This window comes from Porites lutea, chromosome 10 (assembly GCF_958299795.1).
Source record: "Porites lutea chromosome 10, jaPorLute2.1, whole genome shotgun sequence".
NCBI classification, from domain to species: Eukaryota; Metazoa; Cnidaria; class Anthozoa; order Scleractinia; family Poritidae; genus Porites; species Porites lutea.
Window position 1 is genome coordinate 32551790 of NC_133210.1, and position 14812 is coordinate 32566601.

Below are 14812 nucleotides of genomic sequence, written 5' to 3' on the forward strand. Positions count from 1 at the left end.
AAGAAAATAGTTTTATGATCTTAAAAGTGAAAATTTTGTGATAGGGTAGACCTCTGTTTTTTCGCCTCCTCCCAAACCGTCCACCGCCCCCGTCCCCCGCCTACTTAATAGATTTGACACTCATCCAGAATGGTCGCCTGTAACGCAAAGCGCTCGATCTCGACAATCTTACCGGAATATAGGGAAATGTGAACAGGCTATCTGGTGCTAAGTTAATTTGTCTGCGTTGCAGGCGCTTGAAAGAAAAATCGTACGTCAGCACAACCCTTCGTTTTTGGCTTTTTGAGTATCAGTTGTTTTATGCAGTCGTATACTACAACTTGGTTCATCTAAACCTCTCAAGGAAAGCTGGTCTGAAATGGTCTTTCACACTTACCATCCATAAAAGAGCCCAGAGGAATTCCTTGAGCTCTGTCTTTATTCAGTATTCTTTCAAATGCTGTAAGAAGGGCGGGAAAAGCAAGTTAAAAAAATTATTTAATATAAGCATTAATTCTTAAGTACTGATTTACAGACGGATTAACGTTTGGTGCTTACGATCCTGATTATAATGGCATGGTGGACGTTTTCGATAATGCTGTTGAGCAAAATTCAGCTGGCGTCAGTAACTCCTCCTCTTCAAGGCGTCGCCGAGCGGTGTCCAGTCTATCATATAGAGGCGTCAGCAATCCGACCACGTGTCTTACACATGGTTCTCACATGATCTGGAAGGTGTCAAACTCGGATTACCCCAAGTATGATAAAGACAGTCTTTATAACACCAATCCGTCATTTGACGATGGACCATTCAGGGCTTTGGAGGAAAGACATCAGCTTGAGTCTACGAAATTTGAGTTATTTGCTTACAAGTTCGATCAGGAAGGTGTTTATGTGTTTACTTCAAGCAAAAATCCAGAAAGTGCAATGGTGAGTGTAATACCCTACTTATGCTGGGAGATGGTTGTATCGTTAGACTTTAATTTCCATCGCCGCTCTTTTTTAGCATTGCAAGGTGGATTATTGTCACGTAACCAAAGTGTAGACTGTGAATCATTACGATCTTTATAGTTAATAGAATAACGTCACAAACTGGTGAATCATGTCACTATCTATAGTTTAATACTATCAATTGACTATATACAGCTCACTTTGACTCAATGCTGACTCCCCTAAACGCTTTTGGAGCGACAGTCACAGAACGACACGTACCGGAAGATCATCAAATGACTGGATTTATACCATAAATATTGAATCTTGCTGGGCGATTTTTTTCTCTTTCAGCTTGTACGTGTTATGGCTAAAGGAGCACAGTGCGCCGAGGATGGTCCGTTCTTCTCTACCACGCCACGTGTTGTGATTCAGAATGGTATTGCTATCTCCAGGGATATTGTTATTATGCCCGACTGGGTGTTGATTGGTGCCATGCTGGGAAGCTTTGGTCTGTTAATGCTCATTCTCCTGATTGGCTTGGTAGGTTTTAGTGATCAACCCTCCTACTACTTCTTCGGGGAGGGATAAACCATTTAAATCTTAAATTCAGTTTTGTAAAATAGTGAAAAACAAATGCAACTGTTTGAAAGCACGGTTGAAGGGGTTTCATTTTAATGATCACCCACAGTGTCAGACGTCTGTGGATAGACTCCAGAGATGGAACTGAATAACATGTTTTATAGTTAACTGTGCATGTGTGGCGGTCGTTTGAATGGGAAGGCAAGGGAGAGCGGGGGATGAAGGAATAAAGGGGGGTAGGTAAGGGGGGATAAAGGCGCAAGAGTGCTTATTTTCCTTTCGCTTTCCTTTTAAATGCCTGCCACGCAGGACATAATTGACTCTGTTTCCGCACTGTTGACGCTATTTCCGTTTTATTTGCTACCTCCTACCTAGCTTATCTTCCGTAAACACGGCTGGAAGAAAGTGACATTCAAATTCCCACGCTATCGAGTGCTAGCGCAGCGATACAACTTTGATGACTACTCCTCAAAAGGGTCCACAGTACACCCAGCAAAGAAATACCACAGGAACCTTGAAGCACAAAATCAATATGCACTGGAAGGACCCTTACAAGAACAGGGACCTGCAGGTCTGTGTCCTTTATAAAAAAAAATCATCCTACTTTTGTTTCTCACTTCTAGCTTGTATTCTTTTTCTCGGTAGAAATCTTTAAAAACTCTTCATTATAGAAGAATATACTTACTATAAATATTTATTATTTTGCAGTCGATGCTGAAGTGAAAGGGGATGAATTCTGGGATTATGACCAGCAAGTTGATTTGGAAGGTTTCACATCTGGTCGCTTGTATGGAATTTTAGCGAAGCAATCACGTGATATAACTGGAGCAATAGCCAGACAAAAAGATCAGGCCAAACAACTTTATCAGAAGATCAATCAACAGACCGAATCCCTCAAAGGATTGTGGATCGCCAAACTTAACTTACGAGGTCGCACTGCCATGGCAACGCCGGAGGACTTGAGAGCTTTTGAGGGCAAGAAATCAGAGGTAAAGTGGGAGTCTTTTCTTGTTTGATCGAAGAGGCACTAGATCATGTTAAATCCGCCTATTACATGTCAGAGCCAAGCATAAATAATAAATTGTTTTTTACATGTCCTTATGATTTTCATAGCTTGAAGCCGAACTTGAACGGAGAAAGGAGCTGGGCTTTAACTTCCAGCAGATCCTACAGCGCCAGAAAGCCATACTTGAAGAGGATGAGGAAGCACGCGAGGCACACCTTGTGGCGTTTGAGGCATCGTTGCGAGAAGCCATCCGTACACTGAAGAGTTACAGTGAAAACAAAGGCAAGGGCGACATGGCTGGAGACTTCAACGATCAGTTAGAACACAGGTAAGGCCGGCATGGTTTTGAACCATGACGGTTAACCAATTCACACCCTTACTTACGGTCATGAAGTTTCTCTAATTTAATGTCGTCCTGGTGCAAATATGCCTTGCTAAGATTTACACTCACTAATTTTGACCAGTACCATATCCATCTTCACATCATCGATAAGGTGACGATCAGTATTTTTGACCCTCTCCCCCTAAGTGAGTTTCGCTTCGGGGCAAATGTAACTCTTACCCTCCCCCCGAGGAATATTGTTCATTACTTCACACTCGCCGAAGTTTAAAATTTGCGACCTCGGAATCGGAATTTTGCATGTGTGAAGACGCTATTGTTTAAGCCATTTCAAAAATGACTAAAATGGCCAATTCTACAACAGAAAACAGTACCTATTGCTTTTGAATTTGATCCTCTTTTCTTGATACGTATTTGTGCCTGTGCGTTATGCGTTTAAGCCAGCTGTTTTAAAATAGTTTTGAGGACATCCAAATTTCGATGTTATAACTAAGACAAAAGAACTGTGATAACAAAACAGCAACAACAATAATAAGTTTCCCCTAGATTCATCTTCCATGTACTCTTGTAGGATTGGAAGCCGCGTCGATGCAATTATCCAGCGGTTGTCTGTGGAAATCCAAAGCGAATGCCAGCGGCGCGGAACCTGGGCACTACTAGGTGACGTTACAGGCGCAAGGCTCTGCACTATTGAAGGAGAGATCCTGGGTCTGGATTACTTGTTCAATGGCGATGGAACGATTCGCGCCACAGATATCGTTTCTCAGGACACACATACGGGACTTCTCATACCCAATCCTCAAACTGCTAACATGTTGTTGGCTGATAACGTCACTAACGTACCAGTCCCTCCCAACTTCTTTGTTCATCAGAACAATGGACGTGTCATGCCCATTGAAGGAAATGTCGCGTATGACCCACTTGCGTCACGTCTCACAATTACCGCTGACAGCACTAATGCAGACGCTGCCTCGTCAGCAGAGGCACTTATCCCATACATCCCGTATCCGAACAATCCCGAGACTGGTGTGCCTGTGAAGACAAGTCTGACTCCAGTGGAGAAGAGAGGAGATATGAGATTAAATGGAAGAATGATTTGTGGAAGGACTGGTCTACCTGCACCGATTTTGGGAATGACCATTCATCCCGAAACCGGTAAGTAGGATTATCCCCCCTTTAACAACTATCAAACTTCGTCATAACTTCCAAAAGTGAAAATTAAAAAATTCGTCACATAAAATATTCAGTGAACTGGGGCTTTGAAAGAGATATCTGCTATAATAATCGTGTATTTATTTTTCTATTACATCAGGCAATGCGTATCCAATTGGTGGTTGCCATCCCGACCCAATCACTGGACTTCCGGTTGCTATAGAGCTCGGTTCCGTGATGCTTGATCCAAACACCGGTCGCCCAGCACCCATTGTAGGAGTCACCATTGACCCTAGGACAGGTAATGTTATTCCTCTGGGTGGTACTCCAGGAGATTCAGATAGAGGTGACGAAATTCCGGTCCTGCTCGGTGATTCTTTCACGGAGCCTCTTTCTGGTAGACCTCTAAAAGTGACTAGTGCCAGGTTGGTGGATGATGGACAAGAGAGGGAACTGGAGCCAATGGGAGGTGGATACCAATATGTCTTAGATGTTGGTGAGCTGTACTATGAATACCGCGTTCTAGATGCCCTGGGGGCGCTTAAGGAAGCTGTAACTGGTCCAGATGACTTGGACGGTCGTCACGAACTCAGCATGTTAGAGACTGCGCAGAAAGATTTACAGCGTGGACGCTCAAAGGTGATGACCTACATCCTACGAAACGTTCATGACATCATGCGCCGCGAGGAGCGCTGCTCTCTGCTGGCTGACAGTGGTGGGAGCCCAGGCATGTACGAGTTCTCAGCCACCGGTCAGTTGCTCCCCATACTAGTGGGCACCACCATGCGAGACCCCTCAGGTACGGATCTTGATGTGCCAATACTCGGAATCGATAAGAATCACGAGACAGACACTGTGATCCCCTTGGGAGGCTCCCTAGAGGACCCCGGTGGTGACGGATTGGTTGCTATTATGATTGGAGAGAAGGCTGTGGACCCCGTGACTGGTGCGCTTGCTACCATCTGTGGCGTGAAGATGAATCAGGAGTTTGGAGTGACAGAGCCTGTCACGCTTTCATCTAGTCCTCAGAGAAAGCGACGTCCACCCCCAGGATCGGTAAGTATTGCAAAAGTCTCTTACCCAGGTTCTCTCTTTCGTTGATTGGTGTCAGGAAACTAAGGAATGAGATTGTCGTGAAGTTGCATACAAGGCTGGGTAATTAGGCTTTCCAAACACGAATCAATTGATGAAAATCTGTTTTCAACTCTCCTCAGACACCACAAGGAAGCGTTTTTTAGTCGTTGTGTTTCGTTTATTTTAATAATATTAGTCTTAATTAATTGCAAAAAGCATTTTTAAAAATTTGGTGTTGAAGTGAAAGGTGTCAGATCAAAAGGGGAGGGGAAGATTGAGGCGGTTAAAAAGGTATGGAACTCTTCTGAATGCAGAGAGATAAAAACAAGGAGATATTGCATGTCCTCTAACTGGCTTTCGAAGTTTCCACCTTAAATATGAAGGTAGTGCCTCACCTCTCATATATCTGCGTTTCGCGTCTTCCTCGTTGAACCTGATTATACCTTTGCTTGTGATGTGTAGGTTGCCCTGTTGGAGGAGGAACTGGCAGGCCGCCGTAGTTTCTGGCGTCGGCAGCGACATCGTGAAGATGAACTGACTGAAGTGGAGGCTAACTTATACAGACAGCTGATGGAGGATGAACACGTGACAGCTTATCAAGTACATGAACAACTCGAGAACATAAAAGAGGGTAAGTGACTTGTTTCTTTCTAGAACTGGTGTATGGAGCGTATTCGTACTCCCACTATTACGCCTCAAGTATTAGCCCGTCAAACAAGGTTACTAGCGCATGATGTTAGTACAAAGCATAAAGATCTTCCCCCTCTTTTCAATTGTTATTTTTTTATAAACTCTGTCAGTTCCCTCCTTGTTATTGTGATGAATTTAACTCAAATAAAACTGTTTCCATAGAAACCGTGTCCCTGGCCGATGCTGCTCATCGTGAAGTCCAGCGGCGAACAGAAGCCTCAGTGGATCACGCGGCCGGCTTGCCTCCTGATATTGTAGCTGTTCTGACCATGTTTGATGCCTTGGAGAGACAGAAAGAAGAAAGTCATAATACTTCTCATAAACGCTTTGCTGATGCCATCACCCGCTTCTTTGATAAACTGCAGACTGAGGAGACCAAGTATAACAACAGGATGGAGGAACTACAGGTAGGATTTTAGCTTTTTGAGGGGTAAGTGTTCAGTTTTCCAGAAAAAAAGGTTTCTGGGAAACTGCCCACCTATCCCTCCCCCAAGCCAACATTTTGCCATAAGTGAGAAATGAGTATTAATGTTGGCTTAGGGGAGGGGTAGGTGCACAGTTTCCCAGGAACCTAAATTGATCCCTGGTATGAAGGAGCCCTTAGCTTTTGGGCAATGATGAGCATTTAGCATTTATTAACAACAGCCATCAGCCGCTTTTGTGATGGTTTAGGGAGTTACTAACCTATTTAACTCGTTGGGTTTCTTCAGGGAGCACTGAATCCCGAGGCAGAAGCCGCCGTCACTGAGCGCTTCCAGCAAGCCAAGGCTAGGTTACGTGGGGAATTGCAAGATCAGCTTCAGAGCCGCATGGAACAGTTGGATGAAGAGCACGCGAACCTTGAATACGTCAGAAACAAAGCTGAGATCTCCGCTTTGGAAGCTAAGGTAGACATGTTTGTTATATTCCCTGTAAAAAGCAGTAGCATATATTACTTAGTGGTCAGTGTTAAATGTTGGGGTGAGATAACCTTTTTACACTACACTAGACGCAGGTTTTAATACCAAAATTCAAGAAAACAAGAAGTTTTTTGGTAATCGTGTTGGCCAGGATCAGAAAGGTCAGCAATTATTGCTAATTTTATTTCCTTTTTTTGTATCCAGCTTATCCTAACAGGAGGCGCAGTGATCGCCGGTGAATATGAAGTCATATTGCCTGGTATTTACGGTGATGATCTTCCTTTGCCGGAGTCCAACAGAGAGCTGTTGCCACTTCTTCAGCGCCTGATCCGCTTGTTGGAAGAGGGCATGCCAGTATTAATGAACTCCGCTGGACAGGTTGTCGGAGGTGGATACGCTGTGCTTGGCGGCGGTGCTAAGTTTGATGTCATTAGCGCCGGTGGAGCTGCCGCTGGTGGCAGTGGAACTGACAGAGTCACTGCTCTTGGTATGTAGGATTCTAAACTGCAAACAGTTTTTATAAAATTATTTGCCCAGCGAGCGTCGAGGAAAACATGACTGTTTTGAAGTCTAGTTAGATCGTGTCTCATTCGAGTTATCTCTAGTGTATTTTGCAGTCTGTAGTATGAAAAACACGTGACATATGTGTTTGGCTATCTGTCCAGAATGTCACACGTATTCTTTGGAGCAAAGGTTAGGGCTAGGGTGAATTCGCTCAAGCCTTTCACTTCCAGAGAGAGACTGTCTTGTAATGGTGCCATTCAAATGAAACCTCTTAAAAACTTTCACATGGTACTATTTGTTTTAAGCATTTAGAAATTTTGGCCACCTTTTACAGTGGAAAGACAAATTTGGTCTTATTTTGTGTTATTTAGGACCTACCTTGTTGATGTCCCCAACAAGCGTTACCTCTGAGAGAACTCAACAGGCATCAGCTATGACGTTAGCGCCACAGCAGAGGCCGATGGGTACAACCATCTCTGCCACAGAAATCCTTTCTAAAGTAGAGGTTGGACAGATGGGAGAAAAGTTCAGCTCCGAGGCTGTAAACATCGCTGAAATCGCCGCATCGGGCGGGCTGACAGAAGAGAAGCGAAAAGAGATTACAAAGAACCTTATGGAGAAGCATACGCTTGAATGCGCACAGTTGGAGAATGAACTCAGGACGAATGAAATAAAGGTGATATCTGAGGTTATACAGGCGTATGAGGAGAGGAAGAGCAAAGCTGTCGCTGATTTACAGGTAAAGCTCGTTGTTACCGGTGCTGTAAGGGTATTGTGTTAAATCATAAGTCTGTGTTTGTCTTGATAACAGAAAAATACTTCGGAACTCGTGTTTTATCCCACATTTTCACAACATCTGTGATCTTTAACTGAGCAGACACAGAGCAAAATTTGTTTAACTGATCCAGGGATGACGCATACTTTACTTTAAACTATTTCAGGAGGAGCTGAAAGAGAGATTACGAAAAGCCGAGAACGAAGATGAGAAAGAAGCACTGATAAAGGAATACTCAGACAAGATGGCGGCTGCACAGGACAATATTGAACAACAGAAACAGAAGAAGTTGCGAGATGTCAGAAAACTTTTGAAAGAAGAGAGAAAGAGACGCAAGAAAGAACTTTTCAAGTATGTCTTTTAGTCGTGTTTTACTTACTTTTAAGGATTTACAAGAAAAACTATTTGCAAGCTAAGTAATTCTTTTATAACTGTCTGATTTTTCCCGCTGTTTTAGCCGCCACAAGGAGGAAGCTCGCGCAGCAGGAGTCAGTGACGTTGTCGATCTCGATCTCCCGGATGAAGACGAACTTGATAAAGAGTTGATTTTATTGGCTCAGCAACAAGAAAAACTATTGGCTGAATTGGCGTTGGCGTATGAGCAGGAGAGTGAGCGGGAAAGAGAGGAGATGGAGTCTGGAAGGCGGGAGGCGTTTGATAAAGAGATGGAAGCTCGTGTTCGAGCCATGAACTTGTCAGTGGCTCCAGAAGAGATCGAGGGTGCTTTTGAAGAGGTCAGAGAGGTAAGGAAACACAAGCAGTTAGGAAAGAACTACTCAATTGTTTTCACTGACATGCTCACTCTGCGTGAATTGTACGCAGACATTTAAGTAACACTTTAGCTGACTGCTAAAGACCTTTCTCTTGTATGGTCACACATACCGATTTCATCCATCGACTAAAAATTAGAACCCCATTTTAGGGCAGAGTAGACAGTACCACAGGAAAGAATTGTTCAGTAACTTTCATTTTAGACTGCAAAACAATCGGTTTTCGGTCCAGCGTAGCGTAAGAGTCTCATGCGCGAAGTTCGCGAACGTCTCTTTCCAGTCTTGCACTCTGTTTTCGCTTATTGGCTAAATCAAATCATCACGGTAGTTCAGCACTGTCTTTTGGGAAGAGGGTTTTTATGCTTAGTTTTTTGTTTTGTTTTGATTTGTTTAGCTTCACTCACGAGCAGCTTCCAGAAGAGTCAACATGAAGGAGAAGATGAAGGAACGCAAGGAACGTAAGAGATCCAAAAAGACTGAAGAGGAACTGAAAGAGGAGCTAAAACACGTGAAACCCGGGTCCCCTGAGGAAGCTGAGATTCTGGAGGCACTGGAACAGAGAGAGAACGCAGACATGCGCAGAGAAGAGGCAGCATTGCTTGCTGTTTTGGCTGAAGTGGAGGCTGAACAGGAAGACACGAAACGAAAACAGGTCTGAATTTAATCTTACATTTCCTTCGTTTGGACGTCGCGGGTATAAACAAAACTGATTTGGCTTTTTTTTCCTCGAGAGGTAGGAGGTAGAGAGTCATCCCCGAACCCTCTCTCACTGCTTGCACATCTCTGCCCGTCTCTTTGATACTTTAAAAGTTCGAGACAAATGAAAGACGGCTATGGATCAGTCAGTCTGGTCCGGATAGGCTTCATTTCCATTTGGCTCTCAGTTTTTCATTTGTCCCACGCACCTGCTACTCTCACCATTTCTACCATTACAGTTACGCAAGACGCAATTTGAATTTTGGTTAAGATGCTTTTCTTTCTCTCTTTTCTCCAAGGTTGTACAAAATCTGCTGAAGAAAACTGAGATGACTGAAGAAGAACAAAAGCAGATCGTTGCCAAATACTTGGAAGAAGCAGAAGAAATGAAAGAACGGTATAACGATATGCAGAAACACAGCAGAGCTGTGCTGGCAGCCAAACTTGCGGCTAGAAGACGGCTGAAGGAGGAGATGAGAAAGGAACAAGCTATGAAGAAGGAACTCAAAGAGATGGCCAAGAAACAGGTAGATTATCAAAGGAACAATACAAAGTTTTGAAAATTTCTTTTAGCATTGAATGCAATGAGCTGCGATATTGTTTAGCTGGTTCTCGCAACTTCGCTCAGCGCGGTCCTTTCTTCATATTTTTGTCTGATAATGATCCAAACGACTTATGTAATGATTTGTCTATTCCCCACTTCAGAAACTCTAAGAAGAATGGGTACAAGCTTTTGGTACAGTGATTTCTAAGATTTTTTGGGTGGACAAGCGTTGGTTGTGATTGGTCGATGGTATTCAAGGCAACCAATGACCAATCATAAGTAACGCTAGTCTACCAAAATTATCCTAGAAATCGTTAAGCTGAAAGCTCGTACCCATTCTCCTTGAGGTTCTGGAGAGGGGAATAGAGTTGACTATATTCTCTCGTCTATCAGGCTGAGTTATCCGGTGATCAAGCCACTCTTCAGGTGTTAGAAGCAGCAGACGCACAAGTATCAGAAGAGGTGAACAAAGAACTAGAGCGTCTGGCTGAACAGCAGATTGAGCAGCAAACAGCTCTGGAAGTAAAACAGGCGGAGGAGATGATCGCCTTAGAGGAAGAGCTTAAGAACGAAGAAATGTCTGGCGGCCATCAAGTTGTTGATCAGATTGAGGAACAAAAACTCAAGGTGGGTTAACAGCTTGAACGACTGGCGTAAGGAGAAATCCGCTTAATCGTTCACGACAGATACGAAAGAGATGACTGTTGTGACGGTGGCGTGAATACCATATCCTTAGTGATAAAAAGCTGCATTTAACAACGAGTAAAGTGTTAAATCAATCTGCAATCACTCCGATTTACATTTTTCCATGCCTCGTGTTTTATATCCCAAAGTAACACGCTTCCGGTGGCTTTTTTACCTTACTTAAATCCGATTTACGCCTGGCAAAACTTGCAACACTTTAGAAGATCACTTTCGTGACTAATTTATTTGTTATTGTGTAGCTGATCGAAGCAAAGAAGGAGACCTTTCAAAAGGAGATGTCACGCAAGCGGGAGGACTTGTCACAAGAACAAGCAGACATGTTGCTTGAACAGCACAAACAAGAATTGGAGTTCCTTTCACGCAGCATGGAAGTTGAGAAGCAGCGACAGTTAGCTTCACTGGGTGACAAGATTGCTGAGAGAAAGAAGCGCAAGGCAGCTGCTCTACAACAAAGACACAAAGCTGAGATGGCAAAGGAAACGATGAACCAACAGGACCAGAGACAGAAAGTCGAAGATGACAAGGTGAATACTGTCAAAATTGAAAGAAAAAGTTATTGAAAATTTCACCTTGTATCTTGCCTACCACGCAGACGTTGGTTTGATTCCGGCACAACGATCGAGAATGCGTAACGTCTGCGTAGAAGGTTAAATTATATTCTACTATCGCCCACCCCTTGACCCCTCCCCCCCCCAAAAAAAAAAAAAAAAAAACGACAGGGATGACAAAAATATAGAAAACTTCATTGATATAGCTGTTTTAACTCTTCTTTGTTCAATCTTAGATTCGCGAAGCTCAGAAGTCAGCCCTGATTAATGCGGTTCAAAGCCTGGACAGTGAGCAGGCAGGGAATACTATTTACCAGGTGTTACAACAGAGGCACATGCATGAGAGGGTGAAGCTTGAGGAACAGTTTAACAGGGAGATTGACGCTGCCAAGGCCGAAGCGCGGGCTCAAATGGCCGAGAATCGCCAACTGGAGAGAGAAGAAGTGGTGGCTCAACAAGAAAAGGTGAGAAATACGTCATGTATCGTCGACTTAAGTTTCACTCAAAGATAATCATATGTTTGATATGCAAGAAGCTGTACAGCGCTTAGTTCTATTAAACTAAACATTTACCTTTAGGAATTCATGGAGCTGATTGCGAAGTCCAACTCGATGAGCACCGCAGAACTATCTCAGAAGAAGGCTGAACTTAAGTTACAGCATAAGGTATTTAACGTACTGTTTCGGTTTGCAGTTCTTTTCCATGTTCACGAAATCCGAGGTGTAATCTTTTGACTTTTATTATTAAGACTTTCTTAAGCCGAAACTTGTTTACAGAAAATTGTACTTTAAAAAGCTTTGAGACTTTGTTCATTTACAGTTTTGTTTCATTTCAAAGTTATTTTCTTCAAAGTCATTCAAAGTCATTTTCTTCCATCATCAAACAGAAACAACTCGCCCAGTTTGACGCGGAAACTCAACAAAAAATGACCCAAGCCGAAATGGATACCTTACCTTCTTTGGAGGTCAAACACGCGCATGCCAGACTCGAACTTCGAGAAAGACAGCTGCAGGAACTCGCTGGTACCATGAGCGAACTTTCAACTGAAGAGGTATGAATATTTCTTTTAAAAAAGTGTTTTGTTTTGTCTGCCTGTTATGCCTCCAGTCTTCATTGCTTTCACTTATTGAAGTCCAAGACAACGCCCTTGTGCTCCGTGTTAAAATGGAAGTCTCGTTTGCTTCACTTGCGTGATGACACACCACAGACCCTTGCTTGACTAAAACTTTTGCGCTTTTCCTTCGCATCATCACGAGTTGCATGTTTCATGCTCTTTGTATGTGTTACATGTTTGCCTCAATGAACAATGGTTACATAGTTTATGACGCTTTTCACGGGCTACATATCCTCTTGAGCTTTAAACTGATTCTGTTTCTGCGCCCACTGTGCCGTGCTGTCCCGTGGAACACAATGTATAATAAGGCCATTCTTGTATTTCCGTTGTACGGTAGGAGTTGATCAAAAACTACGCGGAGGAAGCCGAGCGTGCCTCACAAGCAGCCAAAGAATATCGCGACCAAACCATGTTTGAAATGGCGGAGAAGATCAACAGAATAAAGGCTGAACGGCAACAGCAGAGCGAGGAACAAAAGAGGAAAATGGACGAAGAAGTCAAGTAAGAAATAACAGTCTGAATGTGTTACTTTTAAAAACAAATGATTGGTTTAATGATTAGTAGCAACAATGCTTTACGTATCCTACGGGACGACGAAAATAAACTTCAGCTAACTTCGTTGTGAAATGTCTCTTTCAGGCGCCTTGAGGCTGAGCTGGAGAAAGAAAGAGAGCGCGAGGAACTGAGACTTGCGGACAGAGAGGCGGAGAGAGCTGCTAAACGGATGAAGGCGGCACAGGAAGCAGACGCTGCTAAGCAACTGGCGATGGCTCAGAGAGGAATGACAGAAGACGAAAAGGAGGTCAGTAAATAGGTCCACTCAGAAGTGGTGCAGGGATGAACAGTAGAGTTGAATGAATGGGCAGGGGAGGAGAAAAGTCAGTTTAAGGGCTCTTTAAGGGACGGCTTGGGGTAACTGTAGAGATGAATGTATGGGTCATAGGTATGTAACTGTATGGTTTAATAATAAACGAGTCAGAGGAGGGAAAGCCGGGACTCTAAATGCTTGGTAGGGGACCGCTGGAGAAGGGGAAGGTAGAGAAGAGGTGGATTAAGGGAGGACGAGATGTTTCAGCAATGATTCGTTTTTATCCGTTTTCATGCATTATAATGCTTAGTAAAAGACACAGTGCAATAAGCTAAGTGGGCTATTGTACAGGTGAAGAACAAGTGGAAGAAAAAAAAACAAGAGAAGGTCTGGCGAAATTTTTTTAGAAGCTCTCTTTAATACAATTTTCGTTGTTTTTGTGATGTTTAGAAACTTATGAAGGAGCACGAGGAAAATATGGCTAAATTCGAAGCAAACCTAAAGAAAGAACAAGACCGAACAAAGGCTGCTCTCCGAGAGAAACTTGAGGCAAGAAGAAGGAAAAAGAAAGACGACGAAATGAAGAAGATCAAGGCAGCAGCTAAGGTTGAAACGGAGGTTGCTGAGCAGAAAGAAAGAGAAGAAATGACGGCATTACAAAAAGAAGGAGCGGAGCTTCTAAAAGCAAGCACGCCAGCTGTTCCAAGGGCTCCCTCGGACACACGAAAGAAGGCAACAGGTAATGAACACTAACAATACACAATAATCAGTAGAGGATTAGAGAAACGGTGTGCAGTTCCATGCTATGTAGTTAAATTTACTTCTTTGCACTTTTCCCTTTGTTAACACTTTCCTTTTCTGTGCACATATGTCTACAAATCATGATAATTTCCTACCTTTTGATAATGATGAAATGAAGACCTCGAAACATTAAGTTACTGTCCTGCTGCTGATTTTTGTTTTAAATTTTAAACAGTTCTCAGAAGATTAAATTGTCAATCTTTAACCTTGCCTTTAGACGAGCTCCCCATCACAGAAAGCTTACTTACCTCAGCGGATAGCCAAGTTAGCGCAGGCGCTACACCAGTAATCACTGCTGGACTGCCTGCAGGCGTATCCGAACAAGACTGGGTCTCAATGCTGATTGGTTCCCCAATCTTCGACAGCGTAAATGAGATTGAAAACATGTTGAAAAATAACATTGGCGAGGGAGGAGTAGCTGGGGCAAAAGGCGGGCGGCCCTACATTGATATCAAGGACGCTCAGTGGTACTGCCGGGGAGACTTGGTACCTGTGGACATCAATGAACTGAGCCCGGCGAACTTTGTCGTCTATCGCTTCGGAGTTTTTATCACTCAGATGTTGCAAAAAGCCATGGACACACCGGAAGTGACGTTGCTCCTTGCTTCTAATTTGCCTCCAAACAATTACGAACGAAACGCCTTCCGGAATTCATTTTTCTACGAGCATGCGCGCAGGGTGTTGTTTGTGCGACAAGAAAGAATGGAGTCCGTTGGTGACTTCTTGGTAGTGATTATGCATGCCTTATCGCACATAAAGATTGATGATCTCGTTGACGATCAGAACCCACTTTTCCTGAGAGAATTCTACAAGGTAGTAACTTTTTATCCATGTTAATTTATGTTTCACGGCGTTTTCAGGGAACTTTGTTTTTTAGATACAATCAACTCTTTGTAAT

At 43.3% G+C, this 14812-nt stretch overlaps 1 protein-coding gene across 1 annotated transcript in view; it reads left to right on the forward strand.

Annotated features, from left to right (window-relative positions):
• Positions 1-14812, forward strand: part of LOC140949767 (uncharacterized) — a 56006-nt gene that overhangs the window by 38555 nt on the left and 2639 nt on the right. The window contains exons 48-72 of the mRNA XM_073398905.1: positions 515-906; positions 1261-1449; positions 1864-2059; positions 2197-2477; positions 2602-2822; positions 3406-3989; positions 4147-5042; positions 5523-5691; positions 5913-6157; positions 6461-6637; positions 6854-7136; positions 7525-7892; positions 8095-8279; positions 8386-8671; positions 9093-9350; positions 9694-9921; positions 10332-10565; positions 10883-11167; positions 11428-11655; positions 11770-11856; positions 12078-12242; positions 12643-12806; positions 12945-13107; positions 13564-13852; positions 14132-14727. Coding sequence (XP_073255006.1) covers positions 515-906; positions 1261-1449; positions 1864-2059; positions 2197-2477; positions 2602-2822; positions 3406-3989; positions 4147-5042; positions 5523-5691; positions 5913-6157; positions 6461-6637; positions 6854-7136; positions 7525-7892; positions 8095-8279; positions 8386-8671; positions 9093-9350; positions 9694-9921; positions 10332-10565; positions 10883-11167; positions 11428-11655; positions 11770-11856; positions 12078-12242; positions 12643-12806; positions 12945-13107; positions 13564-13852; positions 14132-14727 — 7169 coding nt within the window. The remainder of the gene's footprint in view (positions 1-514; positions 907-1260; positions 1450-1863; positions 2060-2196; positions 2478-2601; positions 2823-3405; positions 3990-4146; positions 5043-5522; positions 5692-5912; positions 6158-6460; positions 6638-6853; positions 7137-7524; positions 7893-8094; positions 8280-8385; positions 8672-9092; positions 9351-9693; positions 9922-10331; positions 10566-10882; positions 11168-11427; positions 11656-11769; positions 11857-12077; positions 12243-12642; positions 12807-12944; positions 13108-13563; positions 13853-14131; positions 14728-14812) is intronic.